The 11,674-nt window shown below is 66.4% G+C and overlaps 5 protein-coding genes across 5 annotated transcripts in view; 3 read left to right on the top strand and 2 right to left on the bottom strand.

The window, feature by feature from the left end:
- PFL1_03863 (uncharacterized protein) overlaps window positions 1-352 on the top strand; it is a gene marked incomplete at both ends in the record, with an annotated part of 2,582 nt that extends 2,230 nt beyond the window's left edge. Inside the window, one exon of the mRNA XM_007881386.1 lies at window positions 22-352. Within this exon, the coding sequence (XP_007879577.1) occupies window positions 22-352 (331 nt within the window). The remainder of the gene's footprint in view (window positions 1-21) is intronic.
- An 810-nt stretch (window positions 353-1,162) lies between these two features.
- On the bottom strand, window positions 1,163-3,303 carry PFL1_03862 (uncharacterized protein; the record flags this gene model as incomplete). Its single annotated transcript, XM_007881385.1, has 2 exons — window positions 1,163-2,982; window positions 3,102-3,303. 2 exons carry the CDS (start codon window positions 3,301-3,303, stop codon window positions 1,163-1,165), a joined length of 2,022 nt encoding a protein of 673 aa, XP_007879576.1.
- Window positions 3,304-4,547: 1,244 nt separating this feature from the next.
- On the top strand, window positions 4,548-5,253 carry PFL1_03861 (uncharacterized protein; the record flags this gene model as incomplete). Its single annotated transcript, XM_007881384.1, has 2 exons — window positions 4,548-5,123; window positions 5,224-5,253. The coding sequence occupies 2 exons, from the start codon at window positions 4,548-4,550 to the stop codon at window positions 5,251-5,253; spliced, it is 606 nt and encodes a 201-aa protein (XP_007879575.1).
- A 3,106-nt stretch (window positions 5,254-8,359) lies between these two features.
- Window positions 8,360-11,025, top strand: PFL1_03860 (uncharacterized protein; the record flags this gene model as incomplete). Its single annotated transcript, XM_007881383.1, has 10 exons — window positions 8,360-8,369; window positions 8,458-8,479; window positions 8,567-8,604; window positions 8,700-8,911; window positions 9,004-9,038; window positions 9,118-9,212; window positions 9,292-9,373; window positions 9,465-9,595; window positions 9,687-9,786; window positions 9,879-11,025. 10 exons carry the CDS (start codon window positions 8,360-8,362, stop codon window positions 11,023-11,025), a joined length of 1,872 nt encoding a protein of 623 aa, XP_007879574.1.
- A 275-nt stretch (window positions 11,026-11,300) lies between these two features.
- The window catches only part of PFL1_03859 (uncharacterized protein), a gene marked incomplete at both ends in the record, with an annotated part of 1,969 nt that continues 1,595 nt past the window's right edge, over window positions 11,301-11,674 (bottom strand). The window contains one exon of the mRNA XM_007881382.1: window positions 11,301-11,639. Coding sequence (XP_007879573.1) covers window positions 11,301-11,639 — 339 coding nt within the window. The remainder of the gene's footprint in view (window positions 11,640-11,674) is intronic.

Here is an 11,674-nt window from a genome sequence, read left to right as displayed (position 1 = left end):
CATGGGGCCAGGAGCGGGCAGTCATGCGGGCTACGCCGCGCCGCTGAGCATGGCGGCGCCCTCGTCGCGGTACAGCATGTCGTCGGTCTCGTCGTCGAGCACCGCCGGCTCGCTGCCGCCCTACGGCTACAGCAGCGCACCGCACTCGGCGTCGTCGGCCAATCACCTCGGCGCTCTGCCCGGCTCGTCGTCGCCTGGCTTTGACGCGGCCGCCCACCCTTCTGCATCGAGCCTCGGTGGCGGCGCCGATGCAAGGCCGTACACTGCTGGAGCCTCGAACCAGTCCGGCACCACCTCGTACCCATCTGGCGGCCTCGGCGCATACCTCATGGCCCATCGCGGCAGCATCTAGCGCCGTCCCGGCCGGCCCTTCGGCGCGTAGGTCCATGCACGTCAGCGTTGTCGACCGCACCCACGCTGCCCGTCGCACGCATCCTCCAGCAAGTGCGCCTGCTCCGTCGCCGCGGGCTCACCTATGTACCAACGGATCCTCCTCCTTCCCAGTCCCCTCTCTTCTCTCCTCCCTCTCTGCTCTCCATGCACCCGCCTACCGTCCGCACTCTGCTAGATCCGCGCCGCTGCCCTCTGCCTCTCTCCCTCGCATTTTCCCCCATCTCGTCGTACAGTCCATGCCGCCTCTTGTTCCCCCCTCGCATCCCAGCCGGACAGGATCACGGAGGACCTCCCCCGCGCCCCGTGCTCCGTGCACCCCCGACCCTCGCACCATGCGCAGGCTGCTCCTCGTTGCCACCTCGAGATCGTCGCCACTCCCCCTCTCCCCGCGCTCCTACCTAGACACCCTCCTTGCCCCGCTTTTACACACTGCTCTGCTCTAATACCATCCCAATCTGCCCTCATCCCTCGCTCTCGCGCGCGTCGAATCCACGGGCGCACTCTCGTCGTCAAGGGTGCAATGTGCGTGCATTGCGGAGCGACGGCAGGGTGAGACGTGCGGATGGCAGTCCAAGGAAAGACGTGCAGGGTACGATTCCAACGTGCCGAGAAGGGGCTAGACCGGCGGCGGCGGCGGTGGCGGCGGCGACATCATCTCAGGGCGACTGCCTGTGCGCCCTGGTGCCGAATACCAAGGCGAGGCGAGCTACAATCACCCGCACCACGACAAGAAAGGAAACGGGACTGGCTCGAGCCAGAGCCGACCGCGCTAGGCGGCCGACCCCTGCTGCAGCGCCAGCAGCGATCGGCTCCACTGGATGACCTTGGGGTGGGCCATGACCTTGGCCGGGTTGAAGCCCATCACCTGGAGGCCCTCGAGCGACGTGGCACGCGAAAGGGCGACGTAGGCCTGGCCCTTTTCAAAGACGCGGTTGAGGTTGATGCGGCAGCACTGGAGCGTCTGGCCCTGCGACTTGTGGATCGACATGGCCCACGCCAGGATGAGGGGCACCTGGGTCCGCGACGCCTGGATCTCGCCCGTCGGCAGCTCGTTTTTCCAGCTCTCGGGCTTGGCGAGGTAGTCGCGGAAGCCGCTGTCGTTGGGCAGCCGGAAGCGCACCAGCGGCCACTTGCGCTGCGACGCGCGGTTGAGGGCGTTGAGCTTGTTGCCCTCGTCCTTTTCGTCGATGCGCCCCAGCCCGCGCTCGACGTACTCGCGCTCGTCGACAAAGTCGAGCACCAGGCCGACCGAGCCGTTGACGAGCGTCTCGTCGACGTTCTTGATCAGCATGACCTGCGCTCCGACCTTGAGCGTGAGGCTCTTGAGCGCGATAAAGTTCTGCAGCACCCGCTCGCGCCCGTCCCTCTCGAGCGAGCCGCCGTCGGTCGCCGGGAAGGTCTCGGCCTTGCTCGGCAGCGCCTGCAGCCGTTCGAGGTTGGCGCGGTCGACCTCCTCGCGCCGCGGAAAGAGCTCCGTGGGGACGATGCCCTCGTCGTAGACCGGCACGCGCTCCAGCGACTTGAAGGCCTTGATCGTGGCGGGCGACAGCTGGCCGAAGCGCATCTCGTTGAGCATCGTGACGAACCTCGAGTCCTTCTGTCGGAAGACCTTCGTCAGGTTGACCTGGTGCGCCACCACGCTGTCCCAGCTCTTGGCCTCAAAGGCGAACGTCATGCCGCCGCCTGGGTTGACCGGGGGCAGCTGGAAGAAGTCGCCCGTGATGACGACCTGCAGCCCGCCAAACGGCTTGTTGCTCTTGCGCACCACCCGCGCCACCTCTTCGAGCTTGTCAAAGAGGTCCGGGTCGACCATCGACACCTCGTCCATGATCAGCACCTGCGTCCGCAGCCAGCGCGAGTTGGCCTTGCGGTTGCGCCGGATCTTGGTCACCAGCTGCGCCACAGGCTCCTTGCCCAGGCCGATGCCGCTGAAGCTGTGCAGCGTCACGCCGCCGATGTTGCACGCGGCGATGCCCGTCGAGGCCGTGACGGCGACGGCGTCCTGCTTCTTGCTGTGCACCTGCTTGAGCTCGCGGATGATCTCGCGAAGCAGCACCGACTTTCCCGTACCAGCCGAGCCCGTGAAGAAGACGTTCTTGCGCTCCCGCACCACCATGTCGAGCACCGCGCGCTGCTCGGCCGAGAGGAAGACCTTGCTGGGCACCTTGGGCCGCTGGCCAAACGCCGGAGCCTCCATGACTGAGCCGGCCGACCGACGCTCCTCTTTGAGCTGCGCGGCCGACTTGAGGTACGAAGCGCCGCCGCTGGTGCCCGACGACGACAGCACGTTGGCCTGGTTTGAGCCAGCCAGAGGGCCACTCCGGGCGCGCGCAAAGTTGGCCGCCAGGTCCGACGACGGCGATGGCCGCTGGTACGACTGGAACGACTTGCTGCTGGAGCTGGGAATGGGCTGGTTCTGCGGCTGCGTGCTCTTGTTGAAGTTGCGCTGCGGATCGTTTGCCGGACGGCCGAGCGTCGACGGCAGGCTCTGCACCCTGCCGGACACCAGGTCCGAGGCCGAGACGAATCCGCTCCTCTGTGGCGGCGCGGCGGCGCCTGCAGATCCCTCATCGCTCTTGCGCCGCTTGGCTGTCGTCGGTGGTATGGGGGAAGGGGTGGCGAGCGCGGTCAGCCTTTGCCGTCGTCTGGGGTGCGAACTCGGCGTTGAGGACCGCAGAGATCTCCGGCCCTGCGATTCGAGCACTTACCCTCTGGCTCTGCTCCGCTATTCGCAGACAGCAGTTTCTTTGCACGCGGCGAGCCGGGTGGCGACGGCGTGTCAGACCATTCGTAGAAGATTTCCTGGCTCGAGGCGGTCTCGAGGGGCTTTGATGTGGCGGCGGGCTCGCCGAGGTCGTGCTGGTTGCCGGACCACGTCCTCTTGAGGTTACCAAGGCCGGACCTAAGCATGCTGGGTGTGAAACGAGCGGGGTTGCGACTTGGCGGGGCCTGCGATGGAGGAGGGGGGCGGGTGCTGGTGGATCGACGGAGTGCGCCGGTGTGTGGCGGTGGCAAGACGGTGGTGGGAGGGTCGAGACGGGTCTGGTCCTTGAGCGCAAGGGAAGCGGCGTCGGCGGCGGTCCGAGGTGGGGGCTGGGCCAGGGGGCAGACGAGGGTCGGGTGTTGGTCGTGATGGCAACGAGCCAGGCAGCGGCGAGTCCGTTGTGCTGTTGTTTGGCCAGAGTGTCGAGGGTCGTCGGGCCATCCGCTGGCCAGCCACCGAGAGAGGGATCCACCCGCTCGCCCCTAGGCAGGTCCAGGAATTTTGGACCCACCGACCAACACACGGCCGGCCTGGATGCCTGCAGGCCAGCCCAGCCCAAGCCCAGCCAGGCCCTCCCTCCGAAGCAGGCGAGGCCTGGCGTGTCGCGAGCTCAGGCGCGCGTCGTGAGGCTGACCCTGGCCAGGTCAAGCCTGCCTGCCACCCTATCCGGGTGAGCCTGCTCGGCTCCGAAGCATGGTCAGCATCCTCCCGACGGCGGTTCCTCGAGCATAGCTGGCTTAGGATGGTATTGCAGACTTCTGTTGCCATTCTTCAGCCACCAGCAGTCGTCCGTATGATACGATTGCCACCGATTCGTCGTGCGTTGCGGCTTCGAGATCCGGAATGGCCGAGCGGGTGGAAGCCGGTCAGTAGCAGGGTAAAATCGGTGGTCGCCCTTCGCCTCGAAAAGCGCTCGGAAAATCCCGACGAAATCCACCGGCTGGCGATCCGACGCCTTTCCCCGCGCCTAAGCACTTCAATCAGGCGGTCGATGGCGTAGAGCGAGCCACGAGCGCCGTTTCCATAGGTCGACAGTCCGGCCAAAGCCAGACGAGACGCGATAGAAGAGGCAGAGGGGAGGCGGATGAGGAGGGCCAGGCTGAGCCGTGCCGGAACCGAGACGGAGTCGTGCTCATCGGGGGTCCAAGGGTTTGGGCCACCCCTCGGTACCATCGGGCGGCGCTTACGAGGTGTCGAACTCGGCTCCGGCCCGCCGGCTGCCTTTTCCGGGATTTCTTCGTGGGGCGTGGCACCCGCCCCTCGCCCCTCGCTCCCGAAGCAGGTCCTGGTCATCGTCATCCCTGCTCGCATGCCACCTCGCCACCACCACCGACTCTGCGCACCTCGTCACTCACACACCATCTTCGCACGAGAGGCAACGTCGCTCATGATGTCTGCAATCGGGTCATCGCTCCGCCAGCAGGCGCGATCCCTACTCCAGGCCGCTCGGACCGCGCCTACGTCGAGCCTCGCAAGCACCTCCAGGGCCCTGCCCGCAATCCGGTGCCTCTCGACTTCGTCGCCCCTTGCAAGCAGCCGTGTCAAGCCTAGATCACAGCAACAGGCCCGCTCCAATGCGCCCCCCATAAAGCAGACCGAGAGCCTCTTCACCGGCATCCTCGACACCCTCATCGTCGGATACAGCAACCACGAGGTGGCGCACCGGCCATCTGGAAACATGGTCGATTACGCCGGCAATCTCGAAGAGGGATGGAGCACACGCCTGGCCCACGGCGAGCCATCGTGGCCCTGTACCCCCTACAGCGGAAGGAGCATCACCATTGGGCCCCAGTCGGACCCGGCGCGCGCTTACGGCCAGCTCTCGGTGCTCTTGCGGCGAAACAATGTCCGGAACGAGCTCAGGCTCCAGCAGCGGTACGAGAAGCCCAACGAGGAGAGGCGGCGGAAGAAGAGCGAGAGGCACCGCAGAAGGTTCGCCGACATGGTCAGGAAAAAGGTCCAGCTGGTGAGTACCCGCACAGCCCTCGTCGTCATGGCAGCTCGCCGCGACCTCGCTGCTGACGCTGTGCGTATCCATCCTTCCGCTTCCACCCGCCTGTCGTCAGGTGATGGCCATCAAGGCTCGGGGCGCCTGATTTCAGCTGGGTGTCGGCAGACTTGCGGCAGCCTAGGTCGGCACTGGCCGAGTTCTTCCGGGTGCAATCAAAGTACTGCCCTCGACATGGCTCCATCCACCTGGCCACTGCGCGTGTGAGCCCCAGCGGGCGTCGGTTGCGTGTCCGATGAATTCCGGAAGCTGCGAAGATGACAACGGCAAGGTTGCCACGATGCTCCTCGCTTTCCAGAGGCTCAGCAGTAAATCCGACCATGGCTGTGACAGCAGCCGGTCGCCGCGCCAAGCTGGGACCCGCAGCCTGAAGCCGCCAAGCAAGGGCCTCTTGCCACGACGCCCTGCGGAGCGAGCCGGAAGCAGTGTCTGCGGCTGACACGTTCTGCCATTGCCCGTCGGTGGGGCGAGCCTGGTTTCGGATGCAAGCCGCAAGCGTGTCGGCCCGCCTCTTGGCTCAGCGGATGCTCCATCCGGCCCTCCTCCGGGTCGATCTCCTGACGTCGTTCCCGCTTCGTGTGAATCGCGCCTGAACCGTACCGTGACCGACCAACGCACGGCACCATGGCCAGAGATCTCTGTCGCTGCTGGCTGCCAGATAGACATCCCGCTTGGATCGTGCTGCATCGGGCTCCTTCGCACTTCCACTGCCGAGCATCGGCTGGTCCCGAACGGACCGCCGGCTCTTTCCTTACGGCACACGTACCGTCTCCATACGTGCCAAGACGGCGGTCGCCGCGTCCATCCTGCCTCCCACCCTCTCTCCGCGAAGAACTCGCCGGCCAACAATCGAGCCGAACGACGCGATAAACCTCTCGACTGCCCTAGCACGCCGCGCCGGGCTCTTTCGTCGGCGATGACACTCGTCGGCGGCAGCGAGATGCGGATGGGCGAGGGTGGCAGTTGTTGTCGGCATGCGTCTGCCTCGATGCGATCAGCCGTCTCCATCGCCTCATCCTGGGCGGGCCGAAGACTGCCGCAGTCGGCGTAGTGGTGGCGGCGCTCCTCCCAGAACTGCTTTTCACCTTGTCCGCACTGTCTTCCTCGTTGTCGCCGACGAGGGGAGTTGCCTCGAGAGGCGGCCAAGGCGAGGAGGCTCGCCACAGACAGGTCACGACTCCATCCTGCGGCTCGGACAGCTCCAACAGCCTTTCGCGAGGTCTTCCCCCTTCCCAGATCTCGCCGCTCGAGTGGTCCGTCAGCTACGCATGCCGACATCCATCCGCCCGATGCCGACGAGATCACGGCGACCATCCGCACCTTGATCGCGGCAGCCACGACGGGAGTTCCTCCATCGTCGATGGCGACGAGGCGGAGCTCGACCTGCAATCCTCGCCCTCTGTTTGCGTGCGCCTCACACTCTCCCTGCTCCTCTCGAGGTCGTGCTCGACTGGCACCGCAGCAGACTCTCGACGTCAAAGGCAGGCAGGGTTGACTCCGAGCGGACGCGTCTTCGTCGGCCATGCAAGAGGCGAGGGCAGGAAGGAAACGGCGTGAAGGGGCTCTGCTGCGCCGCTTCGCACAGACCTCTCGCACCCACACAGCCCGGCTACTTTTTTTGCGCACAACGAGCCGGCCGTGGACAAGGCCGTGGACAAGCAGGTCACAGGCAAGCCGGTCAGGCTGGCTCGCAGCCGCCGTCCTCTCTCTTCCGCTGCCCTACGAGGGCAGCAACCGACAACCCGATGTTGCCCGATAGAGATGCGCGGGGCCAAGTTAAGCCAGTAGGAAGGCCAGACCAGGCCGGCCAGGCCGGGCTAGACGTGCCTAGCGTCCCTCGGGTTGTCAAGCGTCTTGCAGCCAAATCCCGGACGAGGCTAGGCCGCACGGCAGGCCCGGCGAGGGTGGCGCTGAGTCCGGGGCTCGTCTGCCTGCGCATGCAGCATGCACCAGATCCCGCCTTGCCGAGCGAGCGTCCGGCGAAGCCAGGCCTGGCGTCGCTCAGCCCTGCTCACGCGCTTCTTCGTTCGGTTGGTCAGCTCGTCGAGCTGCGCCTAGTCGGCCCGCTTCGTTTGCTGCCGGCCGGCCTGCCGCTGGTCCGACCGCCTGCGCGACCTGCCTGCCTCGTCCGATCGTCGCACCTGTCTCAGAACGCTGTCGAAAGTCAGCGAGCGCCACCTCATGCGGGCAGGCGGGCGTACGTGCGTGCGTGCGTGCGTCGCCGGCTTGGCTTGCCTTTGACCTGCTGCGCACAAAGAAGCAGCAGACGTCGACCGCCGGGCCTGTCCCCGCCTTGCTTCTTTTCTCAGCAGGGGGCCGAGGTAGGCAAGCAAGCACGCACGCACGCACGCACGAACCTCGCTCGCTCGCCTGTCCCCCCTGGCCTGGTCGCTCGTGGTCCAGGGGGGGCTTGTCAGGCGGGTCGCTGAGCTGCAAGCAGGCCGACAAGGCCCGCCTTCCCCAAGCTCGAGCGAAGGCGCCAGCTTCGCGCCAGGTCTAGCCGCGCCCAAGCTGTCCAGCCCCTCACGACTGAGAACGCGGACGGACGAGCGAGCGAGCGAGGCAAGCAGGTGCACGGTGGATGCGTGCGTGCCGCGCAAGGCTCGCTCGCCCGCCAGTCCGCTCGCTGGACGACCGTACGTCGTTTCTCGCGCTACGGCGTCTGCTCGTTGCCTGGTCTCATCCATATCCAAACGCCGTCGAGGGCCAACTGCTCGCTCGAGCTGGTCTCGCCATTTGGCCTTGCTTGCCCTCTTGCCACCGACAAGGCCCCACACTCTCTCTCTGCTATAAAGACCTGGGCTCGACCGGGACGGCCCTTCTTCCTCGCCTTGTCGTTTTCCCATCACTCGCCCCCCAATCTTCGATCCCGTCCGACCCCAGGCTTCTTCCCCGGTCGAGCGATCGCCACACGATATCGCGCGCAACCGAATCACTGCCTGCTTCTCGCGTCCAGCCATTTCCTCGTCTGTCCAACTCGCCCAACGCGGCCCGTGCCGCCAGCATACGATCGCCCGCTTGCAGCCGGTGAGTGTGCCGAGAGACCGGCGAAGCGGGACGAGGCGAGGTGGCCGCCGGACACAGCCTGAGCCGCTGCACTTGTTCGTGTTCCCTGCCCGCCGCAGGCTGGTATCTTCAACCAACACCTCTGCCGCCTCCCGGATCAGGGCCGCGCGTCCTCGTCGGATTCCAAGATGCCGCTTGGTAAGTCGATCGACGGCCTGCATCGCCACGGAGCGACCGAGCAAGCTCGACGTGCTGACCTTTGCCATCTGCGTCCTCCTGCTGACAGAGGGCAACGTGATCAAGGCGCTGTGAGTCTCGAGCTGCGACCGTCGGGTCGCCATCGATTGACTCGACAGACTGACGAAGCGCCTGTCTTCCCGCCATCGACGAGCCAGCACCGCCGCCAGCATCATGCTAGGCTTTGTCGTGGCAGGTGAGCGCCTCGTCTTTCCGAGTCTGAACAAGCCGAGCCCCAAGTCCACTGTGCTGACACCACTCCGTGTGGTCGGGGCGTTCCTCGTCGAGCAGAGGCGGTCTCATTCGTCTCGATCGACGCGCGACTGATCGTGGCGTCGTATCGCCATCGACAGCTCCGGCCGGCGCCGTGCGCGTACCTGCTGGCGCGACTCCTCTTCGTCGCCTGGTCGGTCCACATGTTTGTCTCTGTCGTCTTGATGACGCAGGGCCACGCCGTCGACATGCGCACCTTTCGCGGCGTGTCAATGGTGCTGCTGTCGCTGGTGAGTGCAGTGTGGCCGCTCCGTCCTCGTGCCGCATCGCCACGGGACTCCACGCTGACATGCAGCCCTTCCTTCGGTTTGGGTGCGTCCAGAATATGATGGCCTCGACCGCAATCCTCGCCTTGAGGTGAGTCGCCCAGCCTGTCCACTCTCTCCGTGATCCGGCCGCTCACGTCGCTGCCCTCGTCTGCTCGCCACGGAACCAGGGTGCTCGTCCTTCGACACAAGAGGCAGGCCAAGCGCCTCATGTGCTGCATGATCATCGTCCTGCTCTCGGCCCAGCTCCTCGCCGGTGCAGTCTGTGAGTCGGCCGCGGAGCGCCCGCCTGGGACCGAGTATCGGCGACGACGAGGCTGACCTGACGACCGACGGATCCACAGCAACGTACGCGTTTGCCTCCACCGACGAGCTCGAGATCGACCCCCGCCCGATCAGGATGCACGGGTGCGCCGTTGCGCAATTGTGAGTGGCGGCAACGCGGTCGGCCGGCAACGCACGCGTGCACTCCGCTGATGCTGGCGCGCCTCTGCCGCCATGCCGACCCCTTTCGCAGCGCGGTGACCCTGGCCCTGGACCTCTTCTTTGCCGGCATCGTCGTCGCCACCATCCGCAGCAAGGATAGCCAGGTGCGGGACTGCCGCGTCCTGCGCCTGCTGCTCATTGATGCGGTCGTCTACCTGAGCCGTGAGTCGCGTCTCTTCGCAGCTCGATGATCGGCGCCTGTGTGTCAATGGCCGCTGACCGCCGCAGAGCATTCGCGGTGCGCCTCCCACAGTGTCCTTCCTGATCAACGTCGTCACCATCGTGGCACTTTTCGCGTGGCGCCACAGCCTGCTGGACACGATCATCACCATTCGAGTCAACGTTCTGGTCTGGTAAGTGGTCGATTGACTCAGGATGGAGGTCTCGATCCGGCCGTGGGACACGCGTAGCTGACCTCTGCGTTACGACGCTGGACACCCGGCAGTACGGCCATTGCCTGCCGCATCTTCCGATCGCAGCTGGCCTTCTTTGAGACCCACCCGGCCAACAGCAGCTCCTCGCCGGGTCTGTCTGCCCTGCGGCCAAGGAGCAGGGACGCATCGCCCTCGGCATGTCCACGCAGCGACGCCCAGCCGCAGTACTTGTCGGCCGATCCGCCCCGCAAGGGAGACGACGGTCCGTCCTGCACGACTCTCACCAAGGCATCGTCGAAAAGCTGGACGGTCTCTACAGGCAGGCCCGAGGCTCGACCTCCGCTGCCCGAGGACATGCCTCCGAGCCTGCGCGTCCAGCTCGATGAGGCCGGCTGGAACGACTCGACGCTCCGGCTGGACGAGTTCGTACTCGTCGAGCCGCGTGGTCGCGCCAGCGGACGGTCTGGCAAGAGCGGCTCGTCGGCGTCTGTCGAAGCAGCCGAATGCTCCGGACAGTCTGGCGAGGCCGGCACTCTGCGCATTGTCCGCACTCTCGCACCGACGCACCCCTACTCGCTTCGCAGCCTCTGGAACGACGCGGCCGACGAGGCGATGGCCGGTCTTGAGCTACCGCAGCACGCCCTGGAGCCATCGCTGCCCTTTGCCAAGATCGGGCACGTCCGCAGGGCGATCGACTCGACGGCAGCCAGGGGCAGCCGCCTCGAGGCACTGAGGCCGACGAGCGGTCTTAGCAGCGCCGCCACGGACACCAACATCGACGATCCGGCCCTCCAGAGCAGCGAACACGAATACACGCCAGCCGCCAGCCCCTGTCCTGCCCTCGCGGGGCGCGTGGCGGTGGGCGATGGCGGCGACCTCGACGGACCGGACGAGGACGGGGCCGGGGTGCTGCATTGCGCTGCGGCCAAGTCGTCGGCTCACTCGCTGATCGACGCCGCCATCTCGCCGAGGACCAGGATGGTGTTTGACGCGTCGCTGGGCAGGTACGTCGTCGATGACGGTGGCCAGGCCGCGATCCGCGTCGGCGAGCACCAGCTGTCGGGCTCGACCATCGTCGTGGGGCGCATCTCGGACGCCAAGCACGGCGACGCCACGCCTCGCTCGCCCCGCGTCCGACGCCAGCCAAGGAGCGTCGACGCCGGCCCGGCTCAAAGAGGCAACGTCGACGGTGCCCAGCCTCGCCACGAGTCGCTCTAGGATGGGAGGATCGAGGAGGACGAGCAGGCTCGAATTCCCGGATCGGAACATGGCCCCCCAATCACCAGAAAGCCAGTCTCCACTGCAGCTCGACACCATCGTCGTCCTCGATACGCGCGGCCTCGATGCAGCCGGAAGTGACTTGCCGGCGGAAAGCGTGGAGCAGCAGCTTGTACACGTACTACATCGCGCCGTGGCCCACGCGGCGGCGGTGGCGGCCTTCTCATGGAACGCGATCGATTGACTCGAGCGGGCTGTGCGGTGTTGCGAGGGGGTCAGAGATCCGCCAGTTGAGAGAGCAACAGAGTCTCGAGGCCCTGCTCGATTTCATCCTGCCGCGCATCGCGCCGTACCGCGTGGCCGCGACCAAAGGGCAGTCCGTCATCGTCGGCGGCGACGGCGACGGCGTCATCGACATCGCCACCACCGTCGCCGCCGCCGTCGTCCTCACGGCTCGCCTTGCCCCGACCGCCTCGGCCTCGATCCTCGTCGTCGGAAGCTTCCGGATCGAGCTGCCACTCGGCCTCCCACGCCTCGATGGCGCGCTTCCACCGGACGCGCTCAAAGATGAGCCGGTGGGCGTGGAACCACGTCACGGCCGTCGAGATCCACGTCTCGTCGAGGCCGTCGTGCGACGGTGCCGCCGCCG

The sequence above is a fragment of the Pseudozyma flocculosa genome, assembly GCF_000417875.1.
Source record: "Pseudozyma flocculosa PF-1 unplaced genomic scaffold scaffold00012, whole genome shotgun sequence".
NCBI lineage: Eukaryota > Fungi > Basidiomycota > Ustilaginomycetes > Ustilaginales > Ustilaginaceae > Pseudozyma > Pseudozyma flocculosa.
The sequence above is the reverse complement of the archived record's forward strand: the minus strand, read 5'-3'. Positions and strand labels throughout refer to the sequence as shown.